Consider the following 24,451-nt stretch of genomic DNA (forward strand, 5'->3'; position numbering starts at 1 on the left):
ACTTATGGCCCCTGCTGTCTCCATGCTAGGATGTGAGCCATTAGAGGAATGGAACTGAGTCTCACTCATCTTTAAATTCCTAAGATCTAGGATCCAGGGGTGGCTCAGTGGTTTGGCACCTTCCTTCCGCTCAGGGCATGATCCTGGAGTCCCGGGGTTAAGTGGAGCCTGCTTCTCCCTCTGCCTGTGTCTCTACCCCTCTCTCTCTCTCTCTCTCTCTCTCTCTCTCTCTCTCTCTGTGTCTTTCATGAATAAATAAATAAATAAAATCTTTAAAAAAATAAATTCCTAAAATCCAATATAGTCACATGAATTGGCAGTGCTTGAGAAACACCTGTTGAGTGAATGAAACAATAAATAGGATGAGCACTTTGATTGGGCCAATGTCTCTTGAAAGAAAAGGCTGAAGAGTTCAACATGTACTGAATCCTTCCTACATGGAGTGCAGGGATCAGAACCATTTGCTTGATTTTTACTACAGTACTTTCCCAGAATACACTCACCACTATCCAGGTAGCCATACAAATAGAGCGGGTGCAAGCACAGGCTCTGGTATCAGACTGTTCATCTTTCAGCTTCACCAGTGACTAAATGTGTGAACTTGGGCAAGTCACTTAATCTCTGCGTGCACCAGTTCCCTTCTAAGATAAAAATAATAATACATATCAGAATTTGTGTTACAGGCTAATGAGATAACACATATAAAGTGTTTAGAACAGTGGAACACACCACATGTATCAATTTAAAAGTTGTTACTTCAAATATTAAGACGACTCTGGATAGATAGAATATTTTGGCCTTAGTTCTCAAAAACAAAGGGGCGCCTGGATGACTCCTAGGTTAAGAGACCCACTCTTGATTTCAGCTCAGGTCATGATCTCAGGGTCCTGAGATCAAGCCCTGTGTTGGGCTCCCCTGTCAGTGCGGAGTTTGCTCAAGAGTCTGTCCCTCTGTCTCTTCCCCTACTTGTACGCTCTCTAAATAAATCTTTAAAAATATATATGAAATTAAAATGAACTGCAGCTCCTCTGGAGAATTCCAGGATTAGAAACACGACTGGCTACTCCTGAAGGCGTGACTGGTAAAACACTGATGTTTTCACCGCTCCCCATCCCCAGTACTGAGCTCACAATCCAGGTCCCTGGCTACCTCACCCAGCCTTTCCTCCTTTATTTTCTTAGTATTTATCCTCCCTCTTTGCTCTCTGAGGGCCTTTTAAAAACTTTTGTTCCCTGAACAATCGAACAGGGAAAGCAGACCTTCACAGATTTCTCACTGTGCAGGAAATCTTATTTCTGCTCCAACCCAAACAAAAGTGATTGGTCTTTGCTGACTGCACCCAGCAGCAGGACCGGGGACCCCCGTGATCCCGGGCGGTCCCATCCTCCGCGCGGCTGCTACCAGCACCCCCGGTAAAGTACTTCCTCCGTTTCGCCAGCCACATCTCGGGTGGCTGAGCGCTTCCGCCGCGCTCCGGGAGCCTCCGTCTCTCCCGGATCCTTCCGGGTGTTCTCAGGGTGGCCCTCGTCTCCGTGACGCTACTTCTGGCTCGAGTCCTCTTTTAATTGCTTTTCAGGAAAGAGCACAGAAGGCAGACACTGTAACAGAAACAACGTTGTTTCTCTTCAAAGTGGCAAAGGGAACCGCCCTCAACCCAGGACCCCAGGGGTCTCACAGGCCCCCGGCTGTTGGCCGCCCCGCCCCGAACCGCCGGCGGCCCGGAGCGCAGGCGCCCCAGGGCCCCGCCCCCTCACAGAAGCTCATCTCCCATTGGCCCAGAGGCCGGGGGCGGGGCGCCCCAGCCTCCGAAGCAGGGGTGGTCATGTGACTCTAGGGGGCGGGGCTACGCCGGCTGCTTCGCAGCCGGTTGAAAAGGCTCGCGGATCCGGCCTTGTCGGCCCTTAAAGCGCTCCTTGGGCGGCCTGGCCTCGGCTCCCCTCCCGAGCCGCGCAAAGGAAGCTGCTTCTGGCTCTCGTCGGCTCCCCAGGTTTGCTTTCTTTCTCTTCCCGAAGGTGGGCCCTGAGGTCCGCCGCCGCGAAGCCTGCGGCTGCCGGGAAACCCAAACCCGAGTGTCCGAAGACTAACCGGAAGTGCGGTCCTAGACGGAGGGGCGGTGCCTGCGGCCGCCGGGGTAAGCCAGGCCGGTGGGGCCTGGGAGGGGCGCGGCCGCGGGGCCCAGGGGCGGGGGCGGAGGCGGGGGGGGGCGAGGCCGGACAAGAGACCGACCACCCCACGCCCTCCACGGTCCCTGGGCCCCTGCAGCCGGCTGCCGAGCGGGGTCCGTAACCCCTCCCCCGCCTCGCCCCCGCCCAGACAGCGGACTGAAAGACGGTCAATGAAAAGTTGAAAGAAGAGCAGCTCAGTCCGGTCCTTCCTGGAGAGGATAACAATAAACATTACGGGGCACTTTTCTGAGCGATCTGTATCTCTCCTGTTGGGGAAAAACCCAAGGACATTGAATGAAGCGCCCCCCCCCCCGTCTTTTAAGGCGGAGATTAGTTATGTTGTACTCAAATCTATATGCAGAAGAATACCGTTTTTTAACTATTCATAACTATGTTTGGAAAAGTGTATTATATACACTTACTGGTGTGTCTTGGGATGTATTGTGGTCGAATAATGAATGGGTCCTTGATCTTAGAAGTGGAGATAATGCAAAGAAAAAATGAGCAAAAAAATACTTTAGACAAGTAAAACAAGACTCAGAGTTTTCCTAAGAAAGTTAGTCATTATGCAGAAGGATTCTTGATGTTTTGTCAAGGGCTGCTTGGGAAGGAAGTGATGGCTACCAGTGGCAGCTATTTCTTGCAGGAGAAACGGAATGTAAGCAATTGTGGGAAGAGTTAGATGTGATTGAAGGATGTTGACCAGACTGGGGCGTAAATGGGACCAATATTTAGACGTCCAGCTCCAGAAAAATATATAAATTTCACCAAAAAATTATAAATTTCTACATTATTGGTTTTTTCTCTAGGAGAGGGAAGCATTGAGTATTGTGAATACTTACGGACTAGAGACTGTTTGAAGCCAAAAGGAAGGCCATCTTCAATCTTTGTTAATGGTAAGTGGCATACCAGACTACATGTTTCTCTATAAATATGGATTTGGGAACAGGAGGGTGGGGGAGGACAAGAAGGATTGGAAGAAGATAACAGGAAAAAGAGATTGATACTTTCTTAGGTCCTGAGATAGTGTTAAAACTGGATCCTATTCTGCCAATTTAAGTGTATTTTCTACTTCTTTCCCACATATGTATTCGCAGTAGGCTTGTAGCAATTGCTTCTTGATTGATTTCCAGCCCAAAAAAGGCAGTATGCCCAATGCTTAGGCAGCCTCCTTAGTTAGAAGATTGAAATTTCAATCATTGCCATGCTACCTAATAGCCATGAGTTCTTGAGTAATTATTTAATTGCCCTACGCATAAGGTTTTCTGTTAAGTGCAAATATTGGTATTAATACCTATTTTACCATTTTACCAAGCTCTTGGGAAGATTAAATGAGATAATCCATGCAGTCAATGAAAGATAAATGATAAATGTATCGCCTCGGGCCTGATACAATAAGCATTATCTGTTTTTTAGATTAATGCCTTATCCACTTTGTCCCATATATCCTTCAACTGTAAGAATAACCTTGAGCTTTGAAGTTCAATACTCAGATTCTCTGTTTGGACTTCTGTTGCATGCCTGCTTATTGTGCACACTCTGACCCTAGCCATGGAAGAGAGAACCAGTCTCCCCCTAGGGTAAGGTAGGATAAACCTCTTGGAGGAGGGCACCCTGAAGCTAGGACACACAGGATATGTTTGAGATTGCCAGAAGGACCAGCCAGGACTGCCAGCCTGGCCGGTTGCATTGCTATGGGGGCCCTAAGAATTATGGTGGTCGGTCCTTTTTGTTGCTGTGGTATTTATTCATATTTTTCATTCATTCAACAAATGTGTTCTAGAGTATAGGGATAGTGCAGTGAATGAAATACTAAGTCCTAACCCTAATGAAAGTTGTAGTCTAGTAGGAGAGAGAAACAAATGAACAGATATAAAATGTGTACCATAAAGTTGGAGAATGATAAGTGCTGTGAAGAGAAATAAAAGAGAATAAGAGGACATAGCTATTTTATATAAAGTCGTCAGGATGTGCCTCCTTTTGAGGAATTAATTTTCAGGCAGAGACTTGGATCAAAGAAAGAAGCAAGCTACCTGGGGAAGAATGTCCCAGGCAGAGGGAACAAGTGCAGAAGTTCAAAGGTGGTTCGTGAGGGTAAAGATAGTTGGAGGTGCCACATTATGTAGAACAGTGAGAACTGGGTTTTATTCTGAGTGTGATAGGAAATGATAATATCTTGAGCTAGGGAAGTGTCATGGTCTACTTTAAGTTTTGACAAACCAGAGTGTTTTATTTTCTAGGTGCTGGCTTCTAAAAGACTTAGATAGGAATAAGAAAATGATTTCCTAATTTTTTAATTTTTTTCTTTTTGGTGTCCCACAGTTTATTGGCTACTTAGGATAAATACAATATCCTGGGCTGATAACTTTAGGCAAGACTCTGATTTCATTTACCAGGCTATTGCCAAACTCATAATCCTTTATTTCCATTCTGCTGTACTTTTGACCTGAGCAGTAATACACATTTTAAAAGACAAAGCTTCCACAAAGTCTCTACTGTCTTCTACTAGCTATTTGTCCATATGCCTGCATGTCTTTACATGGTTTTGATTCTGAATTTTTCTCTTTTTTCCTAATATTTATCCATTACTGTTTTTCTAGCTTTTGCAGAATCTCCATATTCATTGTTAACTGGGTGAGTTATTTTATTGCTTGTGATTTAGTTAATTTTTAGTGGATTCTGAACAAAGCTTTACACGAGGCAGATGCAGAGGATGGACTGGATAAAGAGGGTTTTTGTGTGTGTGAAGATGAAATTAAGAAAATAATAGAATCTGTCATTTATTGAGTATCTGTAGAGACATAGGTACTGAGCTGAGTCCTTTCGTGGTGATGTCTGAGTTCTCATGGCAGCTTCTTGAGGCATGTAATGGTATCTTTCCTATTTTATCAAAGGGGAAATTGAAGCTGAAGGAAGTTAAGTAATTTACCCAAGTTCTTGCAGCTACAGAGAAGCATAGTGGGAATTTGAACCAAAATCTGATTCCAGAACTTGAACATTCAGTTTTAACTAGTACAATATATCAACTCTCAGCTCTCATGTTCTTTTAAACAAACTAAAATACCTTCTGATTTTGAAATAATTTTGGACGTAAGAAAAAGTTGCAGAGTAGTACAAAGAATGCTTATATACCTTTTGTCCATGGTCCTGAATGTTAACATTTTACTGTATTCACTTTATGATTCTGTGTGTCTCTATATACACATACATATATATGTTTTCCCTGAACCCTCTAAGACTAGGTTATAGGCATAATGATTCTCCTCAAACTATGAGAGAATTAAGCCCTAAAGTCTTATGACATGCTAAGCCCTAAAGTCTTAAGAGAATTAAGCCCTAAAAGTATGTAATGAATTAACTTCTCTCCTATGCATGTCCAGTGCTCCTAGTTACATGCCATTCTTGGGAGAATTGAAAAAATACTCAAATTGTTTCCTATAGAGCTTCATTCTTTCCTAGAACCCCAGTTGAGAATGCCTGTCCTAAATACGCAGCAGTTTATTTCCTGAAAACAAGGCTGTTCTCCTTACCATTATAGCTATCAAAGCTAGGAAATTAAAACTCATATAACACTATTATCTTATTCAAGTTGAGTCAATTGTTCCACTAGTGTCCTTTTCAGGAAAGGGAAGAAACCAGTTTCTGTTCCCCAAGATCAGTCCATCATTCCCCATTTCATTTAATTGTCATGTCTTCTTTATCATGGAATATATGTCCTCAGACCTTGACTTTTTTTTTTTTTTTTAAGATCTTATTTATTTATTTATTTGAGAGCAAGACAGAGGGAGAGAGAGAGAGCACAAGCAGGGAAAGCGGGAGAGGGAGAAACGGACTCTCCGCTGAGCAGGGTGCCCCATGCCCAGGGTTCTATCCCAGGACCCTGAGATTGTGACTTGAGCTGAAGGCAGCTGCTTAACTGACTGAACCACTCAAGTGCCCCATTGGCTTTTTTTTAAGAGGTTAGGTCATGTATTTAGTAGAATTTCCCTCAATTTGGTTTGTCTGATGTTTCCGCATATTTAGGTTATACATTTTTGGCAAGATAGCACAGAGGTGATGTCCTGTTCTGTTCTTTACCTTCTGTTGGGTAACTTGGACATCGTGTTACTGGTAATAGTAACTTTGACCATTTGGTTAAGGTGGTATCTTCCAGGTTTCTGTAGGTTTCGGTACTGTGAAGTGTACTCTTGTCTCGTAATTATTGAATATCTAGTAAGGAGATACTTTCACATTGTATAAATATCCTGATCTCATAAACTTTTCACCCACTAGATTTCTACCTGAAACAATTAAATACTCTTCTTTTGATTGGACATGGTGGTTTTTATTTTTATTTATTTTTATGTTTATTTATTTTTTGACATGGTGGTTTTTAAAATTCCATCATTTCTTCTACATTTATTTATTGACTTTTTTAAAATAAGAAAAGCTCATTTCTCCATTTTTATTCACTTTTTTAAAATCTGTATGGATTCTTATTACATTACATTACATTCTTATTACATAAGTTATGTTATTAACTTATTACAGTCAGGGGATCCCTGGGTGGCTCAGCGGTTTGGCGCCTGCCTTTGGCCCAGGGCGTGATCCTGGAGTCCCCGGATTGAGTCCCGCATTGGGCTCCCGGCATGGAGCCTGCTTCTCCCTCCTCCTGTGTCTCTGCCTCTCTCTCTCTACGTCTATCATAAAATAAATAAATAAATCTTGGAAAAAAAAACTTATTATAGTCAATATTTATTTTGATGTTCTGTTTGTTCCAGATTTGTACAGTAGCAGCCCCTTCGGCCTGGCTCCTGGGTCCTTTTGGCATATTGTCACCACTATTTGAGCACTTCTTACCTGGCACAATAAGATGTTCTGGGTTCATCTTATACTTTCTAAGCCCGGGAATCAGCCATTACTCCAGGAGCCCTGATAGCATTAAGTGGAGAATGTGTTTAGAAACTAAGACCTGAGTGTTTAGTATGCACATTACTACTAGGATTTCATTCTTTATATAACCTTTCAGCAGACGTCATTAGAAAAATAAAATAAACACATACTTTGACACATACACACCTTTTTTTTTTCATATATACTATAAAACCTTGGCCTCATACGGATACTTCTAATTCCATTTAATCACTACAGAGTTCATTCTTGCCTTTGCCTTTTCTATATTTATAATTCCCTTCTCTGAAAGAGGAATCTGTGTGCCATTTTACCCAAAGTATATACTTGTTCAGTTCTAGGGTATACACTAAGTAATATATCTATACCACAGGAGAGAAAAAAGCCCCACTAATGAGAATTTAGTAATTTTTTATAGTTCTTTTATGTTTAGCTTGAGTTTATATAATCCTAAGACTGTATTAAAGTGCTATTTGAGTTGTTTTTTTTCCCTTCTGGGTGTTTAATCATTTGAAAAGCAGACTCATTTGTTTTTGTTTGTATTACATTTTAACATTTCTCTCTTGTCTGTTTTATTGAATGTGTGAAATGTAACAGTTCTAAAAGTAAAAATGTTGAGTGTGTTACAAAAATGTATAGTCCTCGACCTATTTACACTGATGCCGTTTGCTGGTCCTTTTAATCCCATTTCACCTACCTTGTGATGATAACCACATGCATTAGTTTCTTTAACCTTTTGCAAAGTTCTTTTTGGCCTGGGATCCCTGGGTGGCTCAGTGGTTTAGCGCTTGCCTTTGGCCCAGGGCACGATCCCAGAGTCAGGGATCGAGTCCCACATCGGGCTCCCAGTGTGGAGGCTGCTTCTCCCTCTGCCTGTGTCTCTGCCTCTCTCTCCTCTCTCTCTGACTATCATGAATAAATAAATAATCTTAAAAAAAAAAAAAAGTTAAAAAAAAAAAGTTATTTTTGGCCAAATGAATGGATTTATAGTTGTTTGTTTGTTTGTTTATTTATTTATTTGAGAGAGCATCAGCAGGGGGAGGGCAGAAGGAGAAAGAGAACCCCCAAGCAGGCTCCAAGGCCATCACAGAGCCCAAATGGGGACTAGGTCCCACAACCCTAAGATCATAACCTGAGCCAAAACCAAGAGGCATGCTACCCAGGTGCCCACACATACACGTGTATTTTTTTATTTTTACTTCATTCTTATACAAAATGTAGCATGCTTTTTTATACCATTGTTTTTAAAGTTTACGGAATATCCTGAAAATCACTCGACGTCAATTCATAAAGGTTTTCTTCATTCTTTTACAGCTTCATAGTACTCCATTATATGTGCCTATACCGAGTTTGTTCAACCACTTTCTTACGTATGGGTATTTAAGTTGTTTTAAATATATTCAAGTTACAAACATTGCTACGGTGACTAACCTTATGCTTGTATATTTTTATATTGTTGGACGTGTATCTTCAGAGTCAAGTTCTAGAAATGGAATTCTGAGTCAGATAGAAATGCATATTTAGTTTTATTAGAAATCATAAAATAACCAATACTTTGAAGCATACATGCATTTAGTTTTATTAGTTACATTGTCAAATTCCCCTCCAGAGGTTGTACCAATTGGTGTTACCTCTGGCAACATATGAAAGTGTCTTACTTCCCCACGGTTTTGACAACAAAATGGGTTGTCATACTTTTTAGTGTATGTCAAATTGATTTGGCATTTCCCATACCCTTTTCAATTTATTTCATTTTTTAAAAATAGACTTTTTTTTTTTTGAGTACTTTGAGGTTCACAGCAAAATTGAGTTGAGTACGTATTGTTGCTGTATGTCCTCTGCCACCCTCCACCCAACCGACCCCAGCCTCCCCAGCTATCAATGTCTCAGCCCAGAGTGGTACATTTATTGCAATTCTTTTTACATGCAAAACTGTTTTTATTTTTTTCAAATGGCCAATTTTGTATCATAAGCCAAAAACCTTTCTATACACTGAAATTACCTGTATGTTCAGTATGTGTATGATTTCAGTTTGTAAATTCACATCTTTGATCAGTGTGGAGTTGATTTTGGTATATGGTATGGGGTATAGATCAAATTGTATCAACTTCCATGTGACTATCCTGATGTTCTAATCATTTAATCTCATCGTTTAATCATTTATTTAAAAATTCATTATTTTCCTGGTGATTTGAGACATCATCTTTATTATATACTAAATTTCTGTATATGATTTTCTATTCTATTCCACTTATATTTTTATGTATTTATGTACCAGAATGACATTTTTTAAATATAGAGTCTTTATGGTATATTTTAATGTCTCCTGGGATTATCAGTCACCTCTCAATCTTTTCATCGTTTCTTAGCTGTTTTTGCATGTTGGTTTTTCCAAGTGAATCTGAGTAATAACTAGCTCAGGCATTGTTGATTTTTTTTTTGTAAAGGCTCAGAAAGTATATACTTTAGGCTTTGGGGGCCATATGGTCTCTGTTCAACTAATTAACTCTGCTTGTGTGAAAGAAGCCATGAGCAATACATTCATGAATAAGTGTTACCTTGTTTCAGGAAAACTTTATAAAAAGGCTAGGCTGCAAGCCAGAGTTACCTGTGGCCATAGTTTACCCACCTTTGGTCTCGTTCCATGAAGAAGTTTATTATTTTTGTTGGAATTGTATTAGTTTATAAGTCTTTTTAGGAGGAACTAACATCTTCATCATACTGAATTAATCTATCCGAAAAGATATCTTTCCATTTGTTTAAGTGTACTCTTGGGTCTTTCGGTAGTGTTTGAAAGTTTTCCTCTTCTTCATTTTACATAATTATTGTTTAATTTATCTTTAAGTATTTCATATTTTTTTGTACAAAGAGTATTCTCTGTCATTGTATACTCTAGTTATTTGTGTACAAAAAAGTGCTGTTCATTTCTGTGTGTATTATATCCTGCTGCCTTGCTGAATTCCTTTGAGTCAGGTTTTTTTTTTTTTTAGATTTTATTTATGTATTCATTTGAGATAGAGCACAAGAGAGCAGGAGCAGGGGAGCGAAGGGTGAGTGAGAAGCAGACTCCCTGCTGAGCCAGGAGCTGGAGGTGGAGCTAGATCCAAGGACCCAGAGATCAAGTCCCAGGCCTAAGGCAGATGCTCAACTGACTGAGCCACCCAGGTACCCCTAACCTTTGAGTCAATTTAATGTTGATTCTCTCTAGGGTTTTTGAATCATAACCTATATCTCCAAACAGATATAAATTTATTTCTTTTCTATTATTATACTTCTAATTGATTTTTATTTTCTTATTGCATTAGCTAATACTTCCAAGTCAGTGTTTAGTAATGGAAGAGATAGTGATTGTTCTTGACTTGTTCCTGATCTTACTGGAAATGACTAGTTTTTCTCACTTAGATACTAGCTGTTAGACTAAAGAATGTATAATTTATTATTTAAAAGGAAGTCCATCAATTCCTACTTTGAGTATTTTCATTAGGAATAGATGTTGATTTCTGTTGTGAGTTCCTTCAGCATCTATGATGATAGTCATGATTTCTCTCCATAGATCAGTTAATATGTGGTATCATATTAATGGATTTCCTAATTGAACAAATCTTACATTTGAATAAGTTCATCTTTCTTGTGATGTTACTTTTCTTAATATGATTTTAGATTTTTATTAGTATTTTTCACACTAATGCTGGGCTATAAACATTTTTATACTTTTCATCAGATTTAGTTGTCAACATTAAGCTATTTTCACAAAAGACTAGAAGTTTTTCTTAATTTTTAGTATTCTGGAAAACATTTTTGCAGCATTGAGTTTATTTGGTCTTGGTAAGTTTGTTAGAATACCCTTTAGAAATGATGTCTATCTAGTGCTTTTTTGTGGGATAATTCCTTAACAATCTTCTGTTTATTCTGTGCATATTAGTGTTCTAAAACTTTCTGTCTCTGATAAGGGTGATTTTGGTAAATTAGGTTTTTCCCAGGAAACAGTATTTCATAGGTTATCCCATTTATTTGTGTAGAAGTCTGCAAAATGATGTTTTGTGTATGTGGGGTTTTTTTGTTTTACTTGTTATTTATTCCTTTTCTTTTTTAATAAATATGTACATTCTCTTTGTCTTCATTAAATCATTTAAGTTTTTCCAAATAAGTAGGATTTTTATTTATAATTAGGTTGCTTTTCTCTTTATCTTTAGTTCACTGATTTCCATTTTTATTTTTATTTTCTTCCTTAATTTCCTTTGATTTACCTTTCTCTTAGTTCTTTGATCTGAGAATTTAGTGTTTGTTCATTTAATCTTTTTATTGATATAAAAGTAAGACTATGAACATTCCTGGATCACTGCTTTAAGTTTACTCTATAGATTATAATCTGTAATAGTTTTAATTATCAATATTTAGAAATTTTATTTCAGGGGTGCCTCTGTGGCTCATTTGGTTAAGTGTCTGCCTTCTGCCTTTGGGTCAGGTCATGATCCTGGGGTTCTGGGATGGAGCTCCTCATGGGGCTCCCTGCTCAGTGGGAAGTCTGGTTCTCTCTCTCTCCCCATCCCCTATCGTGCTCTCTCTCAAATAAATAAATAAAATTTTTAAAAAAAGAAATTTTGTTTCATCTCCCCATTTGCTGAAGAGTTGTCTTAATAGCTTATTTTCCCCACTTAGGAGGGGCTTTTTTAAATTTGGCATTTTAATAAATTTTTAGTTTCATGTCACTTTATGGAACTTACTGATGTTGTCTCTGTGACCTAATACATGACAGGATTCTGTGACTGAGTCACATGTGCCTGAGAAAAAAGTTTACTTCGTATTATTAGGGCATAAGTTTCCATAGCTATTCTTAAGATTTACTTGATAATTAGATTATCTAGGTCTTCTGCATCATTATTTATTTTTGTTCTGCTTTGTAAGTCTTTACTGATTGTGGCATGTTGTTTTATTATTAATGTTTTTAATCTGTATTTCTTGTTGTCTCTTGTAGTTTTTGCTTTGTAAGGGTGACTGCTATGTAACTTGGTTCAAAATTATATCTTACAAGCTCTATTTTAATTACGGCTTTCAACATTAAAAAGTTATTCATCATGTCTAATATTTTTCGGCCTGAGTTCTTTTCTTCTTGATATCTTGGATACAGGGCCTTCCTTTATTCTTTCTATTTACCTCTGATCCTTTTTTTTTTTTTTTTTTTTTATGGCCTGTGATCCTTTTTCTCTCCCTTTAGTTTCAGCCTTTTTGAGTCTTTAAGCATCTCTTGTAGTTGGCATGTAGTTGGATCTTGCTTTGTGAGCCATGGTAAAAACATTTGAAGAGGTGAGCCAAACTCCTTCGCATGCATTGATGATTGATACATTTGGTCTCCGCGTGATCATATTGTTTATATTTGTCCTAATTTTTCAGCTACTTGTGTTTTCATTGCTCTTTCATTAAAAATGTTTTTAGAATGTTTGGTTTTTGTTATCATGGCATAGATCTTTTGTGATGTTAGTCCCATTTTCTTATTGAGCCTTTAATTATCTGGTTTTTCAGTTTTTAGTAGGAACCCTTTCCTCCTGTCTGCCACTAATGCACTAACTAGTGAGGCCACTTTCTCTTTCTTCTCTCAGCTTTTAGTTGAATTATGTCTATTTTATTGAAACATAAAGTGTTTAACAAGACTGCTAATTTAGTAACACTTTGGCACTTTTGTCATTGTGGTAAGGTTTTATGGGGTTTTTGTCTTTTTTAATGAGTTGGCATTTTTTTAAGATAATGGGGAGATAGAGTGTGTCTCTTTAATTTTCCTTTTTTCTAAAAAAAAAAAACAAAAAACAAACAAACAAAAAACTTCATCTTGAAGGACCCTTAAATTTTCTTTCTTTTCTCCTTCACTATGCAGCCCAGAGGGTTCGTTCCTCTCCCTCCCTGTTTACTCTCTCCTGAAGCACCTGCCAGGACTGCCTCTTTTACTCTGGTGTGGGTGCTAAGTCCCTTTCTGATACCATTTTCTGATCAGAACCTTCAAAATGTGTTTTGTACTTAGAGTGGGTTTTCTCTCTCTGGCAGGAAACTCAGTTGATTTTGTGTACCCCGAGCCCTCGTCTGCACCCCACATACTCTCATGGGCAGCATGCATAGCTTGCACTTGAGAGCCGGCCAGCTGTGACTTGAAGATGTGGGCTTGTGTTGTGCGTTTGTTTTTCTTCTTGCTCCTTTAGCTTCTAAAGGAGGTGTCGGGAAATTGGGCTTCCTACAGCCACCATTACCCCGACTTTGCTTTATTACTGTGTTCTGTAGAGTTCTCCCAGAGGTATTTTGCCCTTTTTCCATACATAAGTCGGTTTTCTATCCACTGAAGTCAGTTTTAAATCATTGTTGTAGAAGCTCATAGGTTTTCTGAAAAATCCCAGTTGAACTACAATTTATGGTTTCCCTGACTTCTTTGTTTCAGGCTGTATTGGGTTCACCCTGAAGGAAACAGCAATCAGAAGAGTCAACTCACTGCCCATTGGGTTGTGCTTGAAAGTTTGGTCTTCCTTGACCTGCGCACTGTTTACTTTTCAGAGGCCTTAAGTGCCTAGCCCATGGATTCTGTCCAGATTTCAGAAATGCATTCTGGGGATCCCTGGGTGGCGCAGTGGTTTAGCGCCTGTCTTTGGCCCAGGGCGCGATCCTGGAGACTGGGGATCGAGTCCCACGTCAGGCTCCTGGTGCATGGAGCCTGCTTCTCCCTCTGCCTATGTCTCTGTCTGTCTCTTTCTCTCTGTGACTATCATAAATAAATTAAACAAAATTTAAAAAAAAAAAAGAAATGCATTCTGAGGGAGAACAAAAATGGCATGTGTTTACTCCATCTTAGCCTGGAACCAGAATCATGCCACTTGTCGTCTTTATACTGGCAGCTACGTAGGGACTCCATGTCATAGAGAGCCTCAACTAAATGTGCCCACTTGTTTTCTGGGTCTCAGGAGTTCTTTCTTGCTTCTGATCCTCCGGAGCAGAAAGGTTCTTGAGGAAACGGAAGCCTCCGTGGCCTGAAATAGGCAGGTTAAAGCTGCCGAGGGAAGGAATCAGTGGACAAGTCTGAGCTCTCTGACTTCTTTTATGCCCGTAATGGACTACCTCCCGAATTGTTTGTGGCTGAAATACAAGTCCCCTTAGGCCACTGTAAATTTTGGATAACCAGAAGTGTGATGATGGCATGCCCTCCAGTGAAGGAAGGATGTCTATTGTCAAGGAGTGGTTTCGTGGGAGTGCAGGTATAGTGTGTGTTCCCTACTGCCCTGTAGGTCCCTCCTGCAGCCCGAGTTCCTGCTGGGAGGATGATGCCTTAGCATGTGTTGTCTTCCACTGAGATTTAGGGATAGGGGCCTTTTTCTTCGATGCTGTTAGAATCCCCAAGGAAGCTGTAGATTGTGCAGGTGGTCTTCAGATTCTCCCTTGTCCCTTTTCTGTAGAGTTCTCTGAGATGGTGTAGGATTCCGATTAACCTCAGAATTGAATTTAAGGCATTGTATAAGAAAACCCATCTGCTCTTTTAAGGAAACCAGTTTACCCATTTTCAGGTTCTTCGAGTGAAATGATCTGGTGCTAAATTTGCTCATTTATGATGGTGTATTCTTTTCTCATCCTTGTGTTTTACAGAATGCTGTCTTCCTTGAGAAATCAAATTCTTAGGACCAGGAGGTAAATGCTGCTTTCTTTCCAGTTAGATTCTAGGTAAGCTAAGTTTCTCTGGTCCTCAGGCATGTACCTTCTCTTAGATCGTGCTCTGTCAGAGTGGCCCCCTGTCTTCTGGAACTCGGCCTTTTGCTTTTACCATAGGGACACGAAGAATTACAATGAGGTTTATTCACGCACTCAGCAGATGCTTAGTAAGCTCCAGCTGTGTGCCTGGCACTGCTCTGTATCCTAAAGAAAGAGCAGTACACAAGACACATAAACATCCTTGCCATATTTTAGACCATAAAAAAACAAATTATGTAGCGTATCCAAAGGTGATCAGCGTTGTGGAAAAATCGGAAAAGCAGTCTTGGGAACACTGGGCATGGGGATGGCCCACAGTTCTGAATATGGTGGTCACGGGAGGCCTCCTGGAGAAGTGACAGCTGAAGTAGTAGTTGAGGGAATTAAGAGAGCTGTGCATACCCACATACCCACAGGGAAGAAAGCTGGAGAAACCAGCAGGGAAGGACTGAGGCCCTAAAGGGAGTTGGGGTGAGGACAGCTGGGAAGCCATTGTGGGCACATCATGTGGGGAGAACAGAGAGCAGGTCAGAGAAGCAGTGGTAAGGTCGCAAAGCAGCCCCTTTGAGGCCTCTAGGGCCTTTGTGGGGGCTGAAAGAGGTGGGGAAAGGGGAGGCCACTGAAGGGAGAAGAACGGATTCTGTTGTTTTATTTTTATTTTGTTTGGATTTTTATTTGACAGAGTGCAAGCGTACAAGCAGGGGTAGGGGCAGAGGAAGAGAGAGCCCAAGCAGAGGGCAGATCTTCACTGACTGAGCCCCACCCCAAGCACCCCTGTTCTGTTGTTTTAACAGGAGTTCACTGGTTGCAGGGTTGAGGGCTTGTGGGTATAAGGAGGGTAATGATAGGATGGCAGGAGTTGCTGGGGCTACCATGATGAACTGCCACAGACTGAGTGCTTTAAACAGCAAATTGGTTGCCTCACAGTCTGGAGGCTAGAAGTCCAAGATCAAAGTGTCAGGTTTGGTTTCTTCTGAGATCTCTCCATGGCTTGCAGACGGCCACCTTCTCTTGGTCCTCATATCATCTTCCCCCTGCCCACAGATTCTAAATACCTCTGTGTCCTAATCTCTTCTTATAAAGACATCAGTCAAAATGGATTAGGGCCCACCTAAATTTACCCCCCCCTTTTTTTTTTAAGATTTTGTTTGTATATTCGTGAGAGACGCACAGAGAGAGACATAGACAGAGGGAGAAGCAGGCTCCATTCAGGAAGCCCAATGTGGGACTCGATGCCAGGACTCCAGGATCATGCCTTGAGCCAAAGGCAGATGCTTAACCACTGAGCTACCCAGGTGTCCCTAACTTTACCCTTTAAAAGTCCTGTCTCCAGGGCCTCTGGCTGGCCTAGTCCATAGAGCAGGTAACTCTTGATCTCAAGGTTGTAAGATTGAACCTCACATTGGGTGTAGAGTTTACTTTAAAATCTTTTTAAAAAGTAAAATAAAGATCCTGTTTCCAAATACAGCCACATTCCAAGGTAACGGGGTGTGGGGTTGGTTAGAGCTTCAACATACAAATCCAGGAAGCACCCCCTTCACCCCTTAACTGATAGGAACCAGTTAGGAGGTTTTTACCATCATCCAAATAAGAAATGAGCATGATTTGGACCAAGGTTGCAGCAGCAGACACAGTGAGAAGTGGTTGCATTCTAGTTTTGAGAATGGAGCCCATGAATTTGTTGATGACTCAGTTGTAGAGAGTGAGAGAGATTGCAGGATACTCCAGGGTTTGGGCCTGAGGACAGGAAAGGATAGATTTGCCCTGAACTGCGATCAGGCAGAGGAGTAGTGGAGTAGGTCTGGATTTCAGCTCGGTGCAGCTTCTCTGCTGGCCTGCTTTTTGACTAAGTAAGGCAAGAGCAGATACGGGACATTGAGTTCTAAATTCTACTAACAGAAAATGTTCTTTGTGACACTTTAGGCTTTGGGGGTTGATTGTGGAAGCTGCAGCATACACTCTGGTACTTAGTAACTAATAATATGTTATTATTAGTAGTTTTTGGTTTTGTTTTAGCTTTGGGGGTTTTGTTTTGTTTTGTTAGTAGTTTTCAGATAACTTTTTCTCAAGAGGCCCATGGTTCATCAGTAATCAAGGGTATGTGTTCTGTGGCTGCCTGCAGCCCCTTAGAACTCAGAGACTCAGCATCTTGGTAAATACATGGAGTAGTATTCACTCTCTTGTATCATCAGGTCAGAAAGGTACTCATCTTTAAGATACTTCATTGGGTAGCAGGAGTTCATTTGACTGGTCAGATGTGTACACTTATTTCCTAGGATCCATTATCGAATGAACAGAGAGAAATGATCTTGGAGTGTAAGGAATTCTTGTACGATAACTATGAGGGTCACCTGGAACAGGTAATTTGGACCAAAAAATGTAATTTCTATGACAGTTTTGTTGATCACGGTGACATGATAGAATATTTGAAATCGGGGATCCCTGGGTGGCGCAGCAGTTTGGCGCCTGCCTTTGGCCCAGGGCGCGATCCTGGAGACCCGGGATCGAATCCCACATCAGGCTCCCGGTGCATGGAGCCTGCTTCTCCCTCCGCCTGTGTCTCTGCCTCTCTCTCTCTCTCTGTGACTATCATAAATAAATAAAAAAATTAAAAAAAAAAAAAAGAATATTTGAAATCTATGATGTAGAGTTAACTGTATTTAGCATAAACACGCCATCTCTTGTGTGTAGCCCACCTCCTTCCCTTCTCCGAGCTGTGGACGTCACTGCTCTTTCAGCCATGCATCAGTTTTCTCTCATACTGTTCCTCTGTAGTGGTTTGAACACTACCTTTCTGTGGACCTCTCTCTGGCTTCTTCAAGAAACTGCTCTACTCCCACCCTGTTCAGTTTTGAGTTGACACCTAAAGCCTTGGTATTTCTTTTTCTATTTATAAATAACTTTTTTTTTTTTTTTTAAATTATGACAACCATCTCTGTGCCTTACGCATGGAGAGTTTGCAAATTGCTGAATGGAAATTGGGAAACCAATTAGCAAATGGATGAAACAGAAAGTCCCCCATCTTCTGGATCCCTTTGCCTCATTGTTTACTCTGAATTCAGGTGGCCTGCATATTGTTTCCTCACACATACACAGGCTCTAGTCCTATATGTCACAGTTGATGAATGGTGGACCCTGTCCCCAGAAGAATGTACATACACCAAATAACATTTGCAATCAGTTTCACAGTTTTTGTGGTTATTTAGGAGTCTATAGATGCTGCATAAGGACTTCTGTTCTAGCTTTGAGCACCTGCTATGTGCCAGGTACTAGGGAAACAGCATTGAAATGAAAAAAATCCCTGTCCTTTAGGGGCTGACATTCCAAGGAGGAAAATACAACAGTATAACAGGAGTGTTATATGTGTGGGTCAGCTGGGATGCAGGTGTATTACAACGTAAAGTAGGATGGCCAGGCAAAGATTTGAAGGTGATGAGGGGGATGGAACCTTGAAGATCTAGAGGGGATAGCACTTTAGCCAGGAGACAGCACACATGCAAAGATCCTGAAGTGGGGGTGACCTGCTAGTTTGAACAGCAGCAGAGAGACAATGTGACTGACATGTGCACAGTAGAAGAAAAGCAAGGAGACGAGTCAGTGGTAACCAGGAGGCAGAGTTCTTAGGGGCTTGTTGGTTTCTAACAGGAGCAGTCTGGCAGAGCGATAAGGGCGAATGTTAGATTGGAGGATGTTCCAGAAACCTTAGAAGACAAGACCTGGAGGCAATAAACAGATTGATTTCTTTTGAAGAAATTTGCAGGAAAAAGAAACAGAAGTGGGATTATAGCTTGAGGGCAAGGTGGTCAAGAGAAGTTCTCATGTTGGTTGTGCTTTTGTTTTAGGAGAACAGGACAGCCAGCTTGCTGGTTAGTGTGATCCACACAAAAAGAACAGGTGCAGGATAGGGAGGATTGAATTGCTGGAGTGATGTCCTTGTGGAGTAAAGGGATAGAATCCAGTACGCCAGTGGAAGGGCTGTCTGTCCTTAGACTGAGTAAAGGCAGTTTGTCATCCGTAAGGACAGAGGAAAGATGGAGCCATGACCATGCTGGCAAGAAGTTAGTTGATGTGGTGGGAGCATGTAGAAGTGGTTTTTTATGTTTTTGTTTTGAGCATAAGTGTATATTGTGTTGTATTGTGGGGGTTTTTTTGGCTTACTTAAATTTTCTCAAAAATAGGAAGCAAAGTCATCAGCTTTTACTCCTTAGATGATGAGAAAGGTTTAGAATGTATGAGGGGAGGATCCAATATGGAAATGATCACTGAAAAGAGTGTAAAGGGCACAGAATATGATGGTTTTTTCCCTTTCTTGTTTCTCCTGTGTTTCTTCTTTGGTATATTGTGAGTGGTTGATTAAGTGACCAATTCATTGCCCCCTCCCCCCCCGCCGTGCTTCTCTCTCAAATCAGCCCAGTGTACAGCATTAGTCTGTGTTATTTCCTGTTGACCATGGCGTCTTTAATTCATCTACTACTATAGCTTCATGGAAAATAGGTCCTTAGTTGAAAGACCTCTGCATTTCTCTCCTCTCCTTCCTTTTTAATCTCCTACTCAATTGAAGATGTGGCTGCATCCCTTATCCAGGAAGAGTGGAGCATTGGCAGCCTAAGCAGAGGGCCCTTTTCAGTGAAGTGACAAAGGAGAGTTATGTAATTGTGATTTTTTTTGTATAAGGGCTTATTTCTTCAAGATGCTCAACCTCAGTTTTAATACTTGCACATCCCTCGAAAGAGGAAAGAAATTCTTCCATATCTCTTCATTATATAAGGAAGAGCCTGGTACAAAAAGCAGGCTTGAAGCCCAAGCTTTCATCTATAGTCAGGATTTTTCTTTTTGAGCAGGGTTTGTGCTCATAGCAAAGCAGAATCTTCATCTTAATAACAGTGAGCGTGAGAGCTAACACAGAGTGCTTACTGTGAGATATGTAGTGATTACGTGTGTGTTCAAATCTAATGATCATTCCTGATTCCTTCCCAACTTTGCTACCGAGAGGACTGCATAGACCTTCCCAGTCCCTTTGGAGTTGTTCTCCTCTTGAGCAAGCACACTAACTGTTAGGCCTGTTGTGATTACTCAGTTGAAGCAGGGGAAAGAGGAGGAAGCCTAGTGTTGAGATCACCCAGGCTCATGACAGAAATAACTCTTCCTGGACTTTTCCCCATATGTGTCTCTGACTAGTTGTATGTTAGAAAAGAGGAAAAGATTGCAAGCCCTATAAAAACTAGAGCACTTATGAACTGATGGAACAGTTCCATCTTTCCTGCAGTAATAACCTTGTGCATTCTTTTCCTAGTTACAGGAATATAAATAATATTTCTTCTTTGTCTCACAGGGTTGGAAATACCAAGTGAAGAATTAGTGTGTATAATGCTGGAAGCTTGTAGAGATGAGCTGCTCATGACTGAAAGGCCTACAACAGATGTATCTTTCAAGTTCATATCAAGAAAACAACGATGAAAAAAATGATGGGTCAGGAAGACAAGTGGAAGACTTCCTAGGAGAGAGCCATAGAAAATGTTCACTTCACAAGAGAGATATAATCAGAGAACTCAGAAAAGTAAAATATATCATGTATGCCCTCAGAAGGGTAAAAAGATTTTTATTCATGTGCATGAGATTACTCAAATAGATGATCAGATATACCAGTGCCTTGAACGTGAGCAAAACTTCTGTGAAAACTTAGCTCTTATTATGTGTGAGAGATCCCATACTGGGGAGAAACCTTGTAGATGTGATATGTGTGAGAAAACCTTCATCCAAAGCTCAGATCTTATTTCACACCAGAGGATCCACAATTATGAGAAACCTTACAAATGTAGCAAATGTGAGAAGAGCTTTTGGCACCACTTAGCTCTTTCAGGACACCAGAGAACACATGCAGGTAAAAAATTCTATACATGTGATATTTGTGGCAAAAATTTCGGTCAGAGCTCTGATCTGCTTGTCCACCAGCGAAGCCATACAGGCGAGAAACCATATCTGTGTAGTGAGTGTGATAAATGCTTCAGTCGAAGTACAAACCTTATAAGGCACCGAAGAACTCACACAGGTGAGAAACCATTTAAGTGTCTGGAGTGTGAAAAAGCTTTTAGTGGGAAATCAGATCTGATTAGCCACCAGAGAACTCATACTGGTGAAAGGCCCTACAAATGTAATAAGTGTGAGAAAAGTTACCGACACCGTTCAGCCTTCATTGTTCATAAAAGAGTTCATACCGGGGAGAAGCCCTATAAGTGTGGTGCCTGTGAGAAATGCTTTGGCCAGAAATCAGACCTCATTGTACACCAGAGAGTTCATACGGGTGAGAAACCATATAAATGCTTGGAATGTATGAGAAGTTTTACCCGGAGTGCCAACCTCATCAGACATCAGGCAACTCATACTCACACTTTTAAATGCCTTGAATATGAGAAAAGTTTCAGCTGTAGCTCAGACCTTATTGTGCATCAGAGAATTCACATGGAGGAGAAACCACATCAGTGGTCAACATGCGAGAGTGGCTTCCTCCTAGGGATGGACTTTGTTGCCCAACAGAAAATGAGAACTCAGACTGAGGAGCTGCATTATAAATACAGTGTATGTGATAAAAGCTTCCACCAGAGCTCAGCTCTTCTTCAACATCAGACAATCCGTATCGGTGAGAAACCATACATCTGTAATATGGGCGAGAAAGGTCTTGAGCTCAGCCCTCCCCATGCGTCAGAAGCCTCACAAATGTCTTGATCAGACAAGAAGTTACAATACCATAAAAAATGTATTTACCTGTGAGAGAACTCATTAAAGAACTCTAGGCAAATCTCACACTTTCCTCAGAGCTCAGACTTCAGTGGGGACCAGAGAATGCAACTGGGGAAGTTGAGAAATGGTTTGCCCAGAGAACTACCCTAATAGAACACTTAATCAGCCACTCCGATGAGAAACCATACAAATGCCTTGAGTTTGGACAAACCGTTAGTCCAGGCTCATATCTGATCACCCGCAAGGGGATTCCTACAGGTGGGAAACTTTACAAATGCAGTGAGTGTAAGAGAGCTCTCTAGCAGCATTCACCCCGCCTCATCCCAAGAGAATTCGCTCCAGAGGACTTTTTAAATGCCCTCATTGTCAATAGAGCTTCAAACAGCATGTACGTCGAATTGGATGTCAGAAAGCCCATCGTGGGGAGAAACCCAGCAAGTGCGTAAAAAGCTTCTAACAGAACTATGACTTTCTTACTTTTCAGAGAAGCCATACTGGTGAAAATGCGTGTATTTGTCTTGAATGTGGCAAAAACATTAGCTGAGAGCCTTCTTGGGTTTGCACCAAAGAAACCCAATCTGAGGAAAGACCTTACAAAGTCTCTGAGTAAGAAAAACTCCTGTCAGTGAGCAGCTCTTGTGGTACACCAGGGAACTCCCATAAGGGAAGAACCCTCCTTTGAGTCTGAAAAAAGCCTTGCTAGAAACTCCTACCTTATCAGGTCCCAAAGAACGTACTCTGCACAGAATTTTGCGCAAATGAGAGATCTCATTGTGGACTGTGTACATATGATAGGTAATAGTTGACCCATATGGTAGAGATGATTTTTAATGGAGTCAGTATGTAAACAGTTGCTTAGATGCCTGGAACCTTGTTCTGGGAGGAGCTAGGCAGGTCAGAAGTGGCCTGATGGGTAACTCAGGTAAAGATACTTTTATCTGAACCACTTAATGATTGCTTTACTTTCACTTGTTAAAATTTGGAAATCCAATAAAGGAAAGGACTGTAACCTTGTGATAGAAGGTGTGGCATGTGTTACTGTCAGGGGGAAAGGATTATACTGACTTTGCCTCTGTCAGTTTTTTAATTCTTGGCAAGAATGGGGACTAGTATGTTGTCAGTAGCCTGGGAACCTTTTGCTGGTAGTGAAAAGAACTGAACAGCTAGCGAGTAGCCAGATCAAAACACTCCCCAAAGTGCCCTCTTTGGAGGGCTAACCTCATAAAGAGGCAGAATACTTAGCTTTTTACTGTGTGAGTTAAGGGATCCCCCCAAAAAAGTTTCCTTTCCCTCGAACATCTTTGAGATTATCACTGGTATTTGAAATTTCAGCTTTAGAGAGTTATTTTCAACTCAGAAATGCAAATTTAAGTATAATGGTCATGATGTTATGATGTTGCTAGCATCTGTATTTTTGTGACTTTATTTAATACGTCTCTTTTGATGAAAAGATGCTCTTCATCTCCTTGCAAAATGATTAAGGGAAACCAAAAGAAAGATTTAAGCCTGAACAGACACAGAGTAAAAACACATAATGATACATTATTGATGAAGGAGCTAAACTTTGATTTTGAGTATCCTGACTTCAAAGCTGGTGTTTTTCACTCTGTTATCCTGCTGTTGATAGTAAATCAATCCCCATAATGATATGCCTTTCATTTATTTCAGTTCTGCCAAGGAAAGAGAGAATACTTTTTTTCCCAGGGAAAGGATTGCAGTCACCACAACATAAGGTATCTGTTTGGCTTGGAATGTAGGATTCTGAATGCTAGGAGGCACAAGTAGTTGACAGATTCATCAGAGACTTAAGGATAAGCACTTATCTCCAATTTAACAGGATAATTAATGATTATCTCTAACATTCTCAAGAAATACTGTACTTAATCCAGGGATTATAAAAGGACCATTCAGAGGTTTTTTTTCCTTCCCTCAAGTTAAAAGACATTTACTATAAATAAGATTCCTACAGTATTTGGGACTATAGACTGGTGAGTAAATATTTTGTTGCTAGTCTGGGTTCTCTGGTGTATTTTAACAAATCCCTGAATGATCGGAGAGTGCTGGCATTCAGACTCATGGTGGTGGCCAGCTGTTACCTTGTGTATGGCTCTAAGCTTTGGTCCTATTAACTGGTTAATGAGCTTGATAATCTAAGAGTCAGTGGATATAGCGTATAGTAATAATAAGGAATCTGGTTCTAGGGTGGGGTTTTCTTGTTTTTTCCTTTGGTTTTTTTCGGGTTTTGTTTTGTTTTGTTTTAGGAAACAAATGCTGGAGGGTTTCTTTGATCTGTTGTGTTTTAGTAATTTTCATAAATAGCTCTTATACCGTGAAAAGTTGCCCAGTGTGATTAAACACACAAGGTGTATTTGTTTCTCTTTGGTGCAGATCATGCCTGTCACTAGTATATGTTTGACGGTTGTAATGCTTAAAATAGTATTGGGTGTATGGCATGGTGGTGATGAGAGTTATTCCTCATGGCTACTTGTTAATCGTTACAGCTTAGAGAAGGGGAAAGAGTTTGTATTGTTGGCAGGGCAGTGACTTGCCCCTTCTTTCAACTAATCTTACTGATAATTGTCTCTTGTCTTTAAATAAATTAAGGATGGACCATCCCTCAAACGGCAAACAGGCAGGGTATGAGACAGGTCTGAGGGTGAGGGCTTTTACCCATTGAGAGAGGGGTTGGTGTTATTTGTAGAGCATAACCTGAGGTTGGAGAGGACCACTGGGAGCCTGTAACCAGAACTAGAAGGTAACTTCTGGGATGGATGGAGGTTCTCTTGAGACAGTGCCAACCTAAATCTACCTCAGGTAAGTAGTTAGAATAACTTTTTCAAGACTTCAGACCAAACAAGACACTTGTATTCAGTCTATGTATTCCTATGCTTTAATGTTTTTGTTTTCCCTTAAATTCTTAAATAAACATTTATTCTGAAAAA

General features: G+C 40.7%; 1 protein-coding gene across 1 annotated transcript; it reads left to right on the forward strand.

Moving 5' to 3' along the window:
- Positions 1-1,398: 1,398 nt before the first annotated feature.
- On the forward strand, positions 1,399-24,451 carry ZNF322 (zinc finger protein 322). Its single transcript, XM_041771519.1, has 4 exons — positions 1,399-2,131; positions 2,975-3,061; positions 14,670-14,744; positions 20,104-24,451. The coding sequence occupies exon 4, from the start codon at positions 20,286-20,288 to the stop codon at positions 21,492-21,494; it is 1,209 nt and encodes a 402-aa protein (XP_041627453.1). The 5' UTR covers positions 1,399-2,131; positions 2,975-3,061; positions 14,670-14,744; positions 20,104-20,285; the 3' UTR covers positions 21,495-24,451.

The sequence above is a fragment of the Vulpes lagopus genome, chromosome 10 (genome assembly GCF_018345385.1).
Source record: "Vulpes lagopus strain Blue_001 chromosome 10, ASM1834538v1, whole genome shotgun sequence".
In the NCBI taxonomy this organism is placed as follows: Eukaryota; Metazoa; Chordata; class Mammalia; order Carnivora; family Canidae; genus Vulpes; species Vulpes lagopus.